The sequence below is a fragment of the Barbatula barbatula genome (genome assembly GCF_947034865.1).
Source record: "Barbatula barbatula genome assembly, chromosome: 25".
Taxonomy (NCBI): domain Eukaryota; kingdom Metazoa; phylum Chordata; class Actinopteri; order Cypriniformes; family Nemacheilidae; genus Barbatula; species Barbatula barbatula.
The window spans coordinates 10,445,991-10,459,443 of record NC_136788.1 but is presented as its reverse complement, the minus strand read 5'-3'; the positions used below and the strand labels follow the sequence as shown (position 1 = coordinate 10,459,443).

Sequence of the window (13,453 nt, the reverse complement as noted above, 5' to 3'; positions counted from 1 at the left end):
TGAGAAATGTCGCACTTGTTTAGTGTCCATATAATGGAAATCAAGGGGGTCCAATATTGTTTGGTTAACAACGCTCTTTAAATATATTTTTTGTGAGAAAGTTAAATATTTTTAAATTAAGAAAGTTTTACAGGTTTAGAATGGCATATAAACATAAACACTAAAGACATTCAAAAGTTTCAAGAAGTCCAGAGGGTACACAAGTAATAAAAGAATGTTTAAATATCTCCTGGTGACTTTCTGTTGGCCGGACACTGAGGTCCTACCCTCGTGTACCACAGATGAAAACCGCTTGAGGGTTGAAATTTACCTGTAATCGTCTGCAGCCCTCGCTGACACACCGACAGGGAGGGGTCGGGGGGGGCGTGTTCCCTCTAATCTGCGGTCAGTCCAACCTTGAAGGACGAAACTGTTCTGTGCGCTGAATCTCTAATGTCTAAATGTAGGTAAACAGCTCACAGGGCGGGCAGAAGTGAAGGATAATCTGAGATACCGCAGCGCTGAAGCGAATGAGCCGCACTTATTGGATGACCCCAGGGATGAGGACAGCAACTTGTGTTTTGTCTATTTGTTGTGTTGTGTTTTCAACATGATGCAAGAAAATCGGCGCTTCTATCACGGCGCGGTTTCTTATGTGCGATAAAACCAATGAATCATCACATTATAGATCGTAAAGGATTGAATGCCATTGAATGCATTTAGAAACCAGAGAGAAATATGATAAACATGATCCTCAGGGAGGACACACATTAAAAAAAAACTTAAAGGAACGGTTCACCCAAAAATGAAGATGTTGTTATGAATCTGTATACATTTCTTTGTAAAGATATTTAGAAGAATGCTTGTATCCAAACAGTTCTTGGCCACCTTTGACTACCATAGTAGGGTCTGCAACGACCTTGAAACATCAAACATTGTCGTCTTTTTGAATATCTCATCATGGTGTCGTGGGTTGACCTTTGAGAGGCTGGCTGAAAGCACAGAATGCTTAAGGAATATATTTGTGTCAGAGAAACATTTCAACCCTGGGCTCGGAAAACGAGGGTCGTGATGTGGCAGCAAGCTACTAGCTGTGACTAACTCTCTCATGGTTTAAAGAATTTCATGCCGTTCGCGCAACCGAGCACACACGCTTTGGCATGACAGAAGCGGTTTGTGTTCTCGTGCCAACGACAGACATCAGCATAAACCTGATGAAGCAGAAGACATAAGCAAAAACAGATACCCCAAAAACTCAGACTTCATCAAATTCCATTTATTCACCTTATTCATGAGTATTTATAGTCTCCATCTCGTATATGCTCAAAAAGGCGTAAATAATCCCAAAACTCAATGCCTTCGTTTTGATTTATGTTTCGGCTGACCAGATTCAGCACCAGTGTCTATTGGCCCCATCACAGAGGCCCATCACTAACTGAGTGTACTGCCTGGCTGCCATGAAGGATGAAGAGACTCATACATCAGGGTGACGTCGGAAAACACTGCGGCTGGGAGAGAGAGAGACAGATAGATAGACAGGGCAACAAAACAGAAAAAGAGAGGGACGGCGAGAAGGAGAGAGAGAGAGAGAGAGAGAGAGAGAAAGAAAAGGATGCAAAGCAACAGAGACAGAAGGAAAAGGAGAGAAAGACAGAAAAAAGAAAAAAAAGACAGACAAACAGGGAAAAGCAGAATAAGACAAAAAGAGAGGGAAGAAAAGACAGACAGACAGAAACAGAGAGAGACAGAAAAGGTCCAAAGTCCAAAATTAGCATTCCAGCGTTTCTTACGTTGTGTGTCAATCACATTTACACACTGCATCCAATATTTTCATCCATCATTGACAAAATTGGGACCTCAATTTCTACATTTTGCGTTCTGCCACCGTCCAAACGTGTGCCAAAGTCAAGGATGGTCCATTTCATCTCGCCACACAAAGTACTGTATGAGAAACAAAACGCGGATTACAAAAACATTGAATATAAAGAGAGAGTGTGGCAGATGAGCAGATGATTGCGGAACAGCTTGATACACAACCGGGGTTCCCGGGGCTGTTTGTGGTCTCAGTTGGTCCGTCCATGATTGCGTTCAAGGAAGAAACTGAAATACTGGAGTTTCACGGGAGAAATAACAAAACAGATGGATAAGACAGAGAGAGAGAGAGAGAGAGAGAGAGAGAGAGAGAGAGAGAGAGAGAGAGAGAGAGAGAGAGAGAGAGAGAGAGAGAGAGAGAGAGAGAGAGAGAGAGAGAGAGAGAGAGAGAGAGAGAGAGAGAGAGAGAGAGAGAGAGAGAGAGAGAGAGAGAGAGAGAGAGAGAGAGAGAGAGAGAGAGAGAGAGACAAGGAGATGGAAAGACAACAAAACAGACATAGAAAGAGGGAGAGAGAATACAAAAAATAGACAGACAAATAAAATATAGAAGGGACCGAAATAGAGTGAGACAACAAGAGTAAAACAGACACATAGAGAGAGACTGAACAAAAAAGACATAGATAGACAAACAGACAGAAATATAAGAGACAAAAAGACAGACATAGAAAGAGAGATACTTAATTAAAAAAAGATAGACGCACAAACAGACAGGCAGACATAGAAAGAGAGAAGAGGCAGAAAGAGAGAGAGACACAAAGACAGACAGACAGGCAGACATAGAAAGAGAGAGATATAATTAAAAGGAGATAGACACACAAACAGACAGGCAGACATAGAAAGAGAGAGAGACACAAAGACAGACAAAGATAGAATGAAAAGGAGATAGATAGACAGAAAGAAAGAGACAGACAAACAGACAGAAAAATAAAGCTGCAAAAAGACAGAGAGAGAAAGAGAGACGCATACTAAAAGAAGAGATAGATAGACAGACAAACAGACAGAAATATTCAAGACAAAAAGACAGAGAGACAAACAGACATGGAAAGAGAGAGACAATAAAGTCATAGACAGAAAATGACAAATAGACAGATATAGACAGAAAGAAAAAGAGAGACAGAAAGAGAGTGAGACGGAAAGAGCAAGAGTGAGAGAGCGAGACAGAGAGCCCCTGGTGGATTACCGGTAAAAGGCCATTTAAAAGTTTCATTCTGTCACCCTGCACAGCCGTTAGCCGGCTCACACTGCCACGCACACCCGAATGGAAAAGCTGCCCGTTCTCATGAAGAACTCCTCACTTAAGCTCTGATAAAATATCTCCATCTATGGCTGTCGGAACTCGTAAAACCAGAGTCACAGCAGTCTAAACCAATACCAGTGAATCTTCATCATTTTGGACACAGTTAAAATTGCTGAGATGTGACATTACACAACAGTTTCTTCATCATCATCATCATCATCATCATGGATAAATACCTATAGAAAACAACGTCAACAGTTTTAATACAGTCAGTACACTGTACAACTACTTCTTAAGTATAGCTGGTATTGTTTTCAATACTTTTGACACCTGTGAGGAAATGATAATCCAGGGCTTTCATTGCCCTGATTACACCCATATGTAGACTGAATGCAATAACGCTCTCGGTATCTAAACCGTGAGTCATCCGCACAGCCTGTGTATGTTATGTAACAGACGTTCGTCGGAAGAGATAGTGAAAGTAATCAAACGATTAAAAAAAGTTAATCCAACGAAATCCCCCAAAATAGTGGGCGTGTTATTTCAGCAACAAGAGAGCTCCGCCCACAACAGTTTAAGGAGAAGACTAAGGACTCATTTGATTGGTCAGCTCATAAGAGAGACATCAAAGGACCTCGTCCATTACTGATGACACTGACTGTTACAATAGATGCTACAGAGGATTACGGACGCTGATCCGGATTGTCAATCAAACAGCTGGAGCCTGTGAGCACATCAAAGTGGATCTGCAGAACCCGAAGCTGTAACATGCCGCAGAATTGGAGAGAGGGCTTACGATGCGCACATCATCCATTTTTTAGTATAGCGGGTTAAATAAGCTCAGGCACAAACAGAATAATCAATATGACATAACCACACAAGATCTTTGGCGTATTGGGAATATGCCCTGCCATAGGCTAATCCTGCTGTGGAGATGAGCTACTTAAAGTGAATTTGCCCCTTTTTTATTTGAGTTCTACTCACTTAAAAGTACAAGCAAAAGTTCTAAAAACAACATTAGTTCATAGGCATGCGTATGATGAGATGCTTAAAGTTGCAATCTGTATTTTTAAATAAATGAACATAAATTATTAAAGATCACGTGACCCAGGCAGTTTCTACCCATCTCATATTAATCTTGAGTACCTATACAGTTGTCGTATCTTCAAAGAGTATTACGTTTGGTAAAATTTATAAAAGAGAGATACAGCTGTACGGTTATTTCCGAAAAAACACAAGTTGCTAGAGGTGGGACTAGTGGGGAGAGTGGGACGGAAGTACAGCACGAGCAAGCAACACATCATCACATTAATCCCTTTGTGTTTTGTACATTATGCACGTACACGCTGATTGCCAACAAAACACAAACATATGACTTAGTTTGACTAACCGCGTGCAGTTCATGTCGAGCATCTTTTAGCGCTGGGACCGCACCATCCCTCAGTTTCAAACTATCTCCAAGTCCAGTGTTACATCCACCGTTTATATAACATCCATTCCTGAAATGCTGTGAACATACAGACACACCTAAACTTCACTATGGCAAGAGTAACAACCAGCCCATCTTGGCGTTTAGATAATCTTGACGGTAAGCGGTCTCGCTCGTCAGCTCTTTCTTTCGCCGTGCTTTTCTGTGAGAATGGCCAATAAAAGGAATAGGAACCCTTGGAGTGCTGGGGGAGTGTATCAAGTACATAAATACTACATCATACGTCGAACTCGTTTTTTTTTACAAGTCGACCATGTTAAGCATGAAAAGACAGCACGTTAAACAGAGTAAAGAAGTCAGAAGGCATGACATGGCATGATACCCGATCTTTAAGAAAGTACATAAACAACAACCATTCAAACAGTCTCCTTACACACTTGCATTTGCAATACGAACGTAATATACAGATTCTTAAGCATTACAGTCCACGTCACAACAAACAAACAAACAATGGTCCAGAAGCACTTCCAATTTAATTTCTTAAATCTTACATATACAGTATATCTAAAAAATATCTGTTTAACATTTGGATTTGGTCAAAAATGATCTGCTGGTGGTATTCTGTTAAGCTTTCCTGTAGCTCAGTGGTTAGAGGTCATGGGTTCAATACCAGGATTGCACATACTCAAAACAAAATGTATAGTATAATGCCGAGTCACTTTGGATAAAAGCAACTGCCAAATGCATAAATGGAAACGTTTATGTCGGCACACTTACCACAAGGCAATTGACGCGTTTTATCCCTCTTTCTGGCGCTTGGGAATTTGCGCTCCCATGGGGTCTGCCATTACAATTTGAGCGTGATTGACGCGCATTAACATTTAAATTGCAATCCTGAGTGAACATCCGATGTCCAGTAATGCGCAACATGGCCGCAAACAGACGGGGGTGCCCGTTAAAAGTTTTTGCACATGGGCCTGGACCTGACTTGCTACGCCACTGTCAAACACATATGTGGAGGTCTTTGGGCTAAGCCCGGGATATCCACTCACTTAGAACCGCCACTAGATAAGACTCTAAAATGTCAACACATCCCGGTCTAATACTGCTTTTTATTTTTATTATCTCTCAACAAATCTGCTATTCAGACTAATTATCCTCTAAGTATGGAAACGGCAGCTTCAAGATATAAGATTAATGACATGCAGCTGTTTGCCCTATAGTTTACTCTTCCTTCTGTGTTTTGGTCAATTAAGCCAAGAACCTCAGATGGAAAACAGGATATCTTTGTAAATTCAAAGCCCAGGCAAATCTATTGTCCACCGTTTCTCAGTTAAAATGTAGATTCAGTCTCGGCTGATTCATTCGTACTCCCTCACTAACCCCTGAATCTGCCTTTAACGTCCACAAGGAATGTCCTCTACTCATGCGATTGAGACACGACCTTAATGAGGCCAGTTGTCGTAAATTTAAAGGATGACCTAAATCCATCAGACATTTAAAAAGGGAGGCAGTGATCCAAGAACAGACCGCTCAAATGTTCTGCTTGATAATATTGTAGAGCTTTGAAGAGGCAGGAAAATAGAAACCAGAGGCTAACGGTTCACCCGTGTAACACTCAAACCCCGACCCATGGGTGTTTTCTTCTGTGAAACACAAAATATATTTTGAGAACCATGTCAGTGGTCCCCACATAATGGAAGTCAACGATGGTCATTGTTGTTTGGATACCAATGTTCTTCTTTTGAGTTTTGCAGAAAGGCAAACAGGTTTGGAATGACATAAGGGTGAGTAAATGATGATACAGTTTTTATTTTTGGGTGAACCTAATGTGAACAATGTAAATTATGTCACCTGCCTGAAACCATCAGTCACCTCCTGTGCTTGGATTTCCTTTTCATTCATTTTCCATTTTCAATTTCCTTACAACCACTGATAATATGACAGGTTTATCACACCAGCCTGCTTCTGTGTCCTGGAGATGCCAATATTCACTCTGAAGTCTTTCTCAGTATGAGACTCAGGCCCAAATTTTACCCAGCTGACAGTCCGACAGAGTATAGCAGCGCCATGCATAATTCACACATCCAATGAAAGATCGTTCTCTATGCATCACTATAACTCTGAAGAACATAGACTCTCAAAGGCAAGAGTTAACACATCTCAGGATCTGCTACAAAACGAAACTTCATAATATCCCACTAAAGTGATTTCCAAACTATTAAAAAAGAAAAAGTATTTCATGGTTTATTCACCCTCATGTCATTACAAACGTTACCTTCTGTAAAACTCCTTTAAAGCTTTGTAAATCCAGCGAAGGACCTCTGTTTACCATTTCGTCAACTTTAAAGCAGCGCAATCTAGTCAAAGCCCCCTCCGTTACAATCTCGCAAACGTGCGTTCATCATCCGATTGGGGAAATTCACAAACAACTAACTGTCTAGATCATGCCCCGGATTCACAGACGAGGTTTAAGACTATTCCCAGACTAAAATGAATTTTGAGCCATCTCAACTGAAAATAACTTGCCCTGACATATCTTAAAACATGTCAGTGCCTTTGTTTTGTCTCAAGATGCACACCAGTTATTTTCAGGCATTTGGATAATGCAAATTAATTAAGGCAAAGTCCTGGCTTTGGCGAAGTCTTGTCTATGAAACCGGGCCTATATATAATTTGATGATACTAATATGGTTTCGCAAAAGCGGGAAGAACAAGCCTACCAGCAGTGGGATGTGAAGATCGCATGGTGGGGGTGTTTGAATATAAAAGTCTAATTGTACAATCCAGAGCTCCGGCTGCCCTGAGGAAGGACGGGTCCTTCGCGATGCGTACTGTCAACCGCTCATCAAAGACGTGATCCGACAGCGCCGCGGCCTGCGGTCAGAGGAAAGCAGGATTTTGCACTGTCACTGGTTGGCTGGTGGAAATAACAGCTGATGCGGAAACACAAAAATACCAGCAGAATCACAATGCAAAAGAAATGTCTATCTTGTGTCATTCCAAATCACAAATGAGGCATGTGTTGTTCCCATCATTCCATGCTCCTTCATACAGTCATCAAGCTACGCATGTGTTGTTGTTTTGTAGAGCTGCATTATTCATATTTAAAAGATTGCGATCTTGATTCAAACACCCATACGATCTCCTTAACGAAAATTATCTAGGCAATTTTTTTGCTGCGTTTTAATCCACACAGAGCAATGCGTTTCCCCTACGGACCATTACTGATACACAGCCCGCTAAACTCTGAATTTGTATACTGTAGAAATAAGTTACTTCAATGCATTAATACTATACTTCAAAAGTTAAACTTCCAAAAAGATATTAATGCATTGAAGTAAAACTTAACCAGTGTAAACCATTGTAAAAAACATAACCACAAAAAATGAACATCCGTAACGCTCCATATTCCTCATAAATGACACGTGAAAATTTAAATCCAATATATATATGGTCTATGCAGAGTCATCCATTGTCCATTTGTTGGATATTATTACATCTGGTTTGCGCATTTTAATTCACAGAAATCCTACAAAGTATGTGGTCACAAAAACGGGAGTCCTTTTCCGTCACCCATAAACCCCCCATATACATTTTTCTCTCTTTTAAAATAGAAAACGTATGCATAAAACTATAACCAACATACAACTTTCTTTCTGATTATTGACCATATTCCACACTCGGACACATGCATTCTTGCACATAATATGCAACATAGCAATATGCACATTTGCAATAATTCGATTTATACTCCAGTCCTACTCCTACTGTAATAAACAGAAATACACATATGTTGCATTGCATTCAAAGGAACAGTTCATCATTTCTCACCCTTGTTTTGTTCTTAATCTGTATTAATTGTATTGTTGCCCAGAACCCAGATCTGTTTGGTTTTCCACATTCTTCAAAATATATAATTTTCTTTATAACAGAGCCAATAAATGTAAACAGATTTGTAACAACTTAAGGGTGAGTAAATGATGACAGAATTGTATTTTTTTGGGTGGAGTATCCCTTTAAGGATCTGTATAGTTCATCCAGGAATTCCACGCATACAGATAATTTGCATGCTATACACACAGTAAACATCCATAATGTTGCACTAAAATTAATTCTAGCATGACACTGCAAAAAACAATGTGATTTATGTGTTTCACACAGATTTTCACACACTGCTGTGAATGATAAATGGCCGGTTCTACAAACCCAGTCATGAAATGATTGACTTTGTATCTGGCAGTTAAGAGACTTGTGAAATGAGACAGACATTTACTATGTCAATGCAGCGCTCCCAGCTGAGAGTGAGATAACACATCACACATCTTTCGCCTCTGGGTACCTTGACCCATGCCGTTTCATGTGGAGGCTGTGCAACTTTGTTGAAACTAACTTGTCAGAAAACCAACAAACAAAAATACCAATTCCAAACTGCTGTGTATTCTAATAATGCACCCATTTATTTCTTCCCTGTGGTGTTGTTCAACCATAATCAAACTCCATCTGACGTGTTTTTAATAAACCACAGCTACAGATTCAGTTACACAGGCCATGTTCCAGCTCCCTTCTTCTGCTTTAGCATATGAGAGACAAATGAACAGTTTAACATCGCCTTTCTTGCCTTGTCTGTTCCAATCCGGCCTTCGAAACATCTCGTGGCAAGCTGTCGGGATACACTAATGACTCTCGGTATGGGAGAAACAGCTCGAGAAGCGCACGCTCCCGACCGCACGGGAATAAATCAAAGGCATCATTTTATCCAGCCGGTTGGTGATTGTGATGTGCTTGTGCACCGCTATGAAGGGGGAGGGGGAAACATCAGCAGGCAAGCCTGGAGAGGAAATGCTGGTTGCCTTGGAAACCCTAGGCTGAGGAAGAGAGGACCGCCAGGCAGGAACGAGGGAAAGGGTGAGGAGGCTATAGAAACAGATGCATCATGTTCTGTGTTCGTTTCCATTTGGTGTTTTTTGTTTGATCCATTTGGTTTGTTGCGAACTGAGGTAACAGAAGGGTTTGGGTGAAATAGACTAGAATGCATAAGCAAAGCAAGATACGTCTGTTTAATATCGATAAGGAGCGAGAAGGGAAAAATGTCATGGGGAAATGTTGCAAGCCACGTGGTTCGAACCCGCACTGCCCGCATGATCACCACAGTTTAATGTGTCAATGTGTCCAACCAATTTGCCCTCCTACAGTTCAATAGTTCAGTTTGAGGTTGTCTTAAACAATGTCATAGAGCAAGTGCTAGACCCAAACATAAATAACACTGTGTTCATTCGGTTATACACCCCACCATGTCCTCAAATATAACACCGGCGGCAGCAGTCCACATGACATCACTGCAGTACACTGGTATTTTGTCACTGATGTGTGAATGTTGTCTAACAGATCAAATTTGTAATGCCGTTGCTTTGATGAACAGCACTCTTGTGCATTTACTTGTAAATTCATTCAGGTCATTTTAAGGTAATGCGTGGAAAAACTACTTCACATGTAAGGATAGCGTACATTTTTCTTACATTTTATTTAACCAAATCTGCTGTCATCAAGCAACTTATTTGTCAGTATCAGTAATACAGTTATTTTGGGGAAAATAATTGAATAACAGCATTGGCAGGCTGATTTAAGGTGTGTGGCCCTACATTCTTTGCTTGCGCTCCTAAACTTTTCTTTCAGGGGTTGCAGTGCTCCTTGTAAAATAGTTAGTCTGGAGCCTTGCACCTAGAAAAACATTCACACGGACTAATACTATCTACAGAGCAAAATACATTGCGCAAGAATCGCTAAGGTGACAATATATACTCAAATAAAATATAATTTCATAATAAATGGAAAAAATACAAATAGAAAAAAAATAAGACACCAAAATCGCTTATTTTTCTGATCTCAAAATGATGTAGTATACATGCCAAATCAGTATGTGGCGCTGTAATTCTGTCACAGAGATACACTAAAACTGGAGAAGAAGATTTGGAGCATGCACATAAACGCTAACTGATAGGCTGTACACACAAGAAACGCCAAACGTGGCGTTTTCAGATTTATCCACTCTGGGACCCGGTTTCAAAAAATAGCGGTTCCAGGCTCCCATCTGTGGATCCGTGTGGATGAAACGTCAATGCGATACAAAATCATTGTATACAGCCAAGCGCGTCTCCGTGTGGATGGCCTCTAAGTTAGATGACCTCCTATATTCCAAATAAACATTTTTGCATCTATTTGCAAAATACTGAGGTGGACAAACTGGCCGAAATAACAAAATATGCAGATCTTGAATACTGTGAAGAAAACAAGTTCATATTCATAATTAAAACACAATACTAATGTCTTACTCTTTAAGCGTAATTTAGGATCAGTTGAAATCAAACATGGTATGATGGAATAATGTTTGCATTTTTTTTACACGGCTGTTGGGAAATGCAACAGAACTGGGCTGGAATTGCCACAATAGGTGCAGAAATGCTGACTAAAGGCAAAACCGGAGAGGTCTCTTACATTTTTTCCTGCAGCTGTATATGAGGTCAACACTGTTTGTAAACTGAGGCACAACACAAGACTTGTTATATCTTCATGTCATCTACCTATACCTGCCGGCAAGGTTTCCACAAAATCCCACATTCCATGTTGCATTTGTCTTAAAAAAAAGTGTTTTGTAATAAAATAAGCCATAACGGTTCTTTCAATCTGATTGCATCATACATTGAGATATTACCCAGACATATGGGGGAGGATTTGTCTGCACATCTTTCCCATAATCCACCAACAACATCCACAAAACTACAGGTCAACTCGTTTCAGTTTTATCTACCTTCCCAACAGCTCATCTGAAAAGTCTTAAGAAAAAAATCGACATGTTTCTATTTTGAGGAGCATGATGTTGAACCAATGAAATTTCACAGTGGGCGGGACTAATCAGCATAACATCCAGTAGCTTGCACATGATGCTGCTGCATCTTGTTAGGACACACATTCCCATTGACATGAAAGATTGTTTATAACAATGTGACGTAAAACCAATCTGACCAGCCAGTACACCCAAAACCTGTACAAAACCAGTCAACCAAACTGAACAGACAGGACTATTTGTTATGTTAAGCAAGGTTATGAAAAAGCAAGACCAAAAAGCCAAGAAGTCTAAGTTGTTAGCAAAAATCAAATGAATCACTCACACGGCACCGTCCGGAGGTAGAGGTTGTCACGTATGATTTGTTGAAGCTCGTGGTCCACCGAACCCTTCTGGAACCGTAGGTTAAGATAATGCCGAAGATCTTTATCCACAACACCCCCTGAAAAAGCACAAATAAACATCAGTCAACCTGTTAACACAAGACTTAACTTAAGTGAGAATTGTCAAAGTGACTTTTAGCTTAGACCTGGAAAGGGCACATAAGCATCACGACATACAGTACAGATGTGTCACCGATGCGTAAAACCAGATGTTTATCGGAAGCGAGAGACACCAAGATGCAATAAAAGGTAGCTCGTGAGGTATTTTAAGGTGAACAAAGGACAATATAATGACAATGACAAATCTTTCAGCCATACCACAAGAGAGACGGTCTCCTCTATCTTTCCGCTTTCAGCTCCAGTCATAACCTTGACCATTTAAAGAGAGGATAACACGAGAAAGCACGCTCGAAAATGCCCAAACCAAGCACAAATATTACGAATGTGTTTAAAATCAGCTGGCACGAATCATTTCACAACTTCATGTCTTATTGTCACCGGCTAACAAAGGCAAACGCGTCTCCTCGAGCATCATTTCAGACACGATCGACTCCAAACCTTTTTTGATGCATCAGTCAAATATTTAGTGATTCTCCTCCAACGACTTAAAACATCGAAAAATGTACATTAGTAATAAAATGCATTTAAAATAGAAAAGGCACACTGTCCCATATCCACTCGTATGTTGGTAAATAATCGATCATCGATGAAGCTTTCACAGCTGTTGCGACCTCGACATACCGACACACATCATCAAATCACAACCGACAGTACACACATCACTCGACTTCCCTTCAATAAATCCTCAATAAATGTCTCACTTGTCTTCATCATCCATTATCACAATCCCCTTCCATTAAAACCGCCATATCCACATCGCAATTCCAGCGGTCCAGATGATGTTTCCGTCTCGGCTCTACTCACCCCTTCAAAAATCCTTTTTTCATTCCCCCTTACAGTGTCGACCCCATTTATAAAGCGGTCCGATATACATCACTGGATGCAGCGGTGATGGAGCTAATTCAGTCCACTGGAGGAACGGAGGAGGAGATGATGAGACGGCCGGGAGACAACGGAGAAAAGCCCGTCACAATAAAGCCTGTATTCTCATTGGCTTGACGGATGCTGAAGTCTCGCGTCGCCCCCTGTCGGCGCGCGATGCTTGTGTGTGATACAGATGCTGGTGACACATCACCGAAAAGGCCAACTTGTTCACACCAGATGCTTCCTGCTAGCTGGCAACCCGCGAACTTGTTGACCTCTCGAACACATCGGTGTGTCGAGCAAAGGGATATAAAGGAGTACGAAGTTTGACTAGAAATGCCCTTTAAGAAAATAGACCAGGTTAAAGTTAAATTAATATAGGTTAAATTGTATTGTTCTTATGTATTCACTGTTTTATTAAATGGATATTTTTAATTTCTTCTATGTAAAGCACTTTGAATTACCATTGTGTATGAAATGTGCTATATAAATAAACTTGCCTTGCCTTGCCTTGCCTTGCCTTGCCTTGCCTTGCCTTGCCTATAGTCAAAGTGTTGGAACCATGTTTTTTTGGCAGATTTATTACCTCTTGTAAAACCAGTTTTACTACTAATATCTTTAAACGATGCTTAATTTGTGCTTACAAAAGTTTTACTACAAATCAATAAATGTAAATAAATAAATCCATGGTCACTGAAGTTAAACCCTGGCACATTTTCATATGC

General features: G+C 40.5%; 1 protein-coding gene across 3 annotated transcripts in view; it reads right to left on the bottom strand.

The window, feature by feature from the left end:
- The window catches only part of magi2b (membrane associated guanylate kinase, WW and PDZ domain containing 2b), a 64,269-nt gene that overhangs the window by 39,970 nt on the left and 10,846 nt on the right, over nt 1-13,453 (bottom strand). For all 3 annotated transcript variants that reach the window (XM_079450518.1, XM_079450517.1, XM_079450519.1), the window contains exon 2: nt 11,687-11,803. In XM_079450518.1, the coding sequence (XP_079306644.1) occupies nt 11,687-11,803 (117 nt within the window). The remainder of the gene's footprint in view (nt 1-11,686; nt 11,804-13,453) is intronic.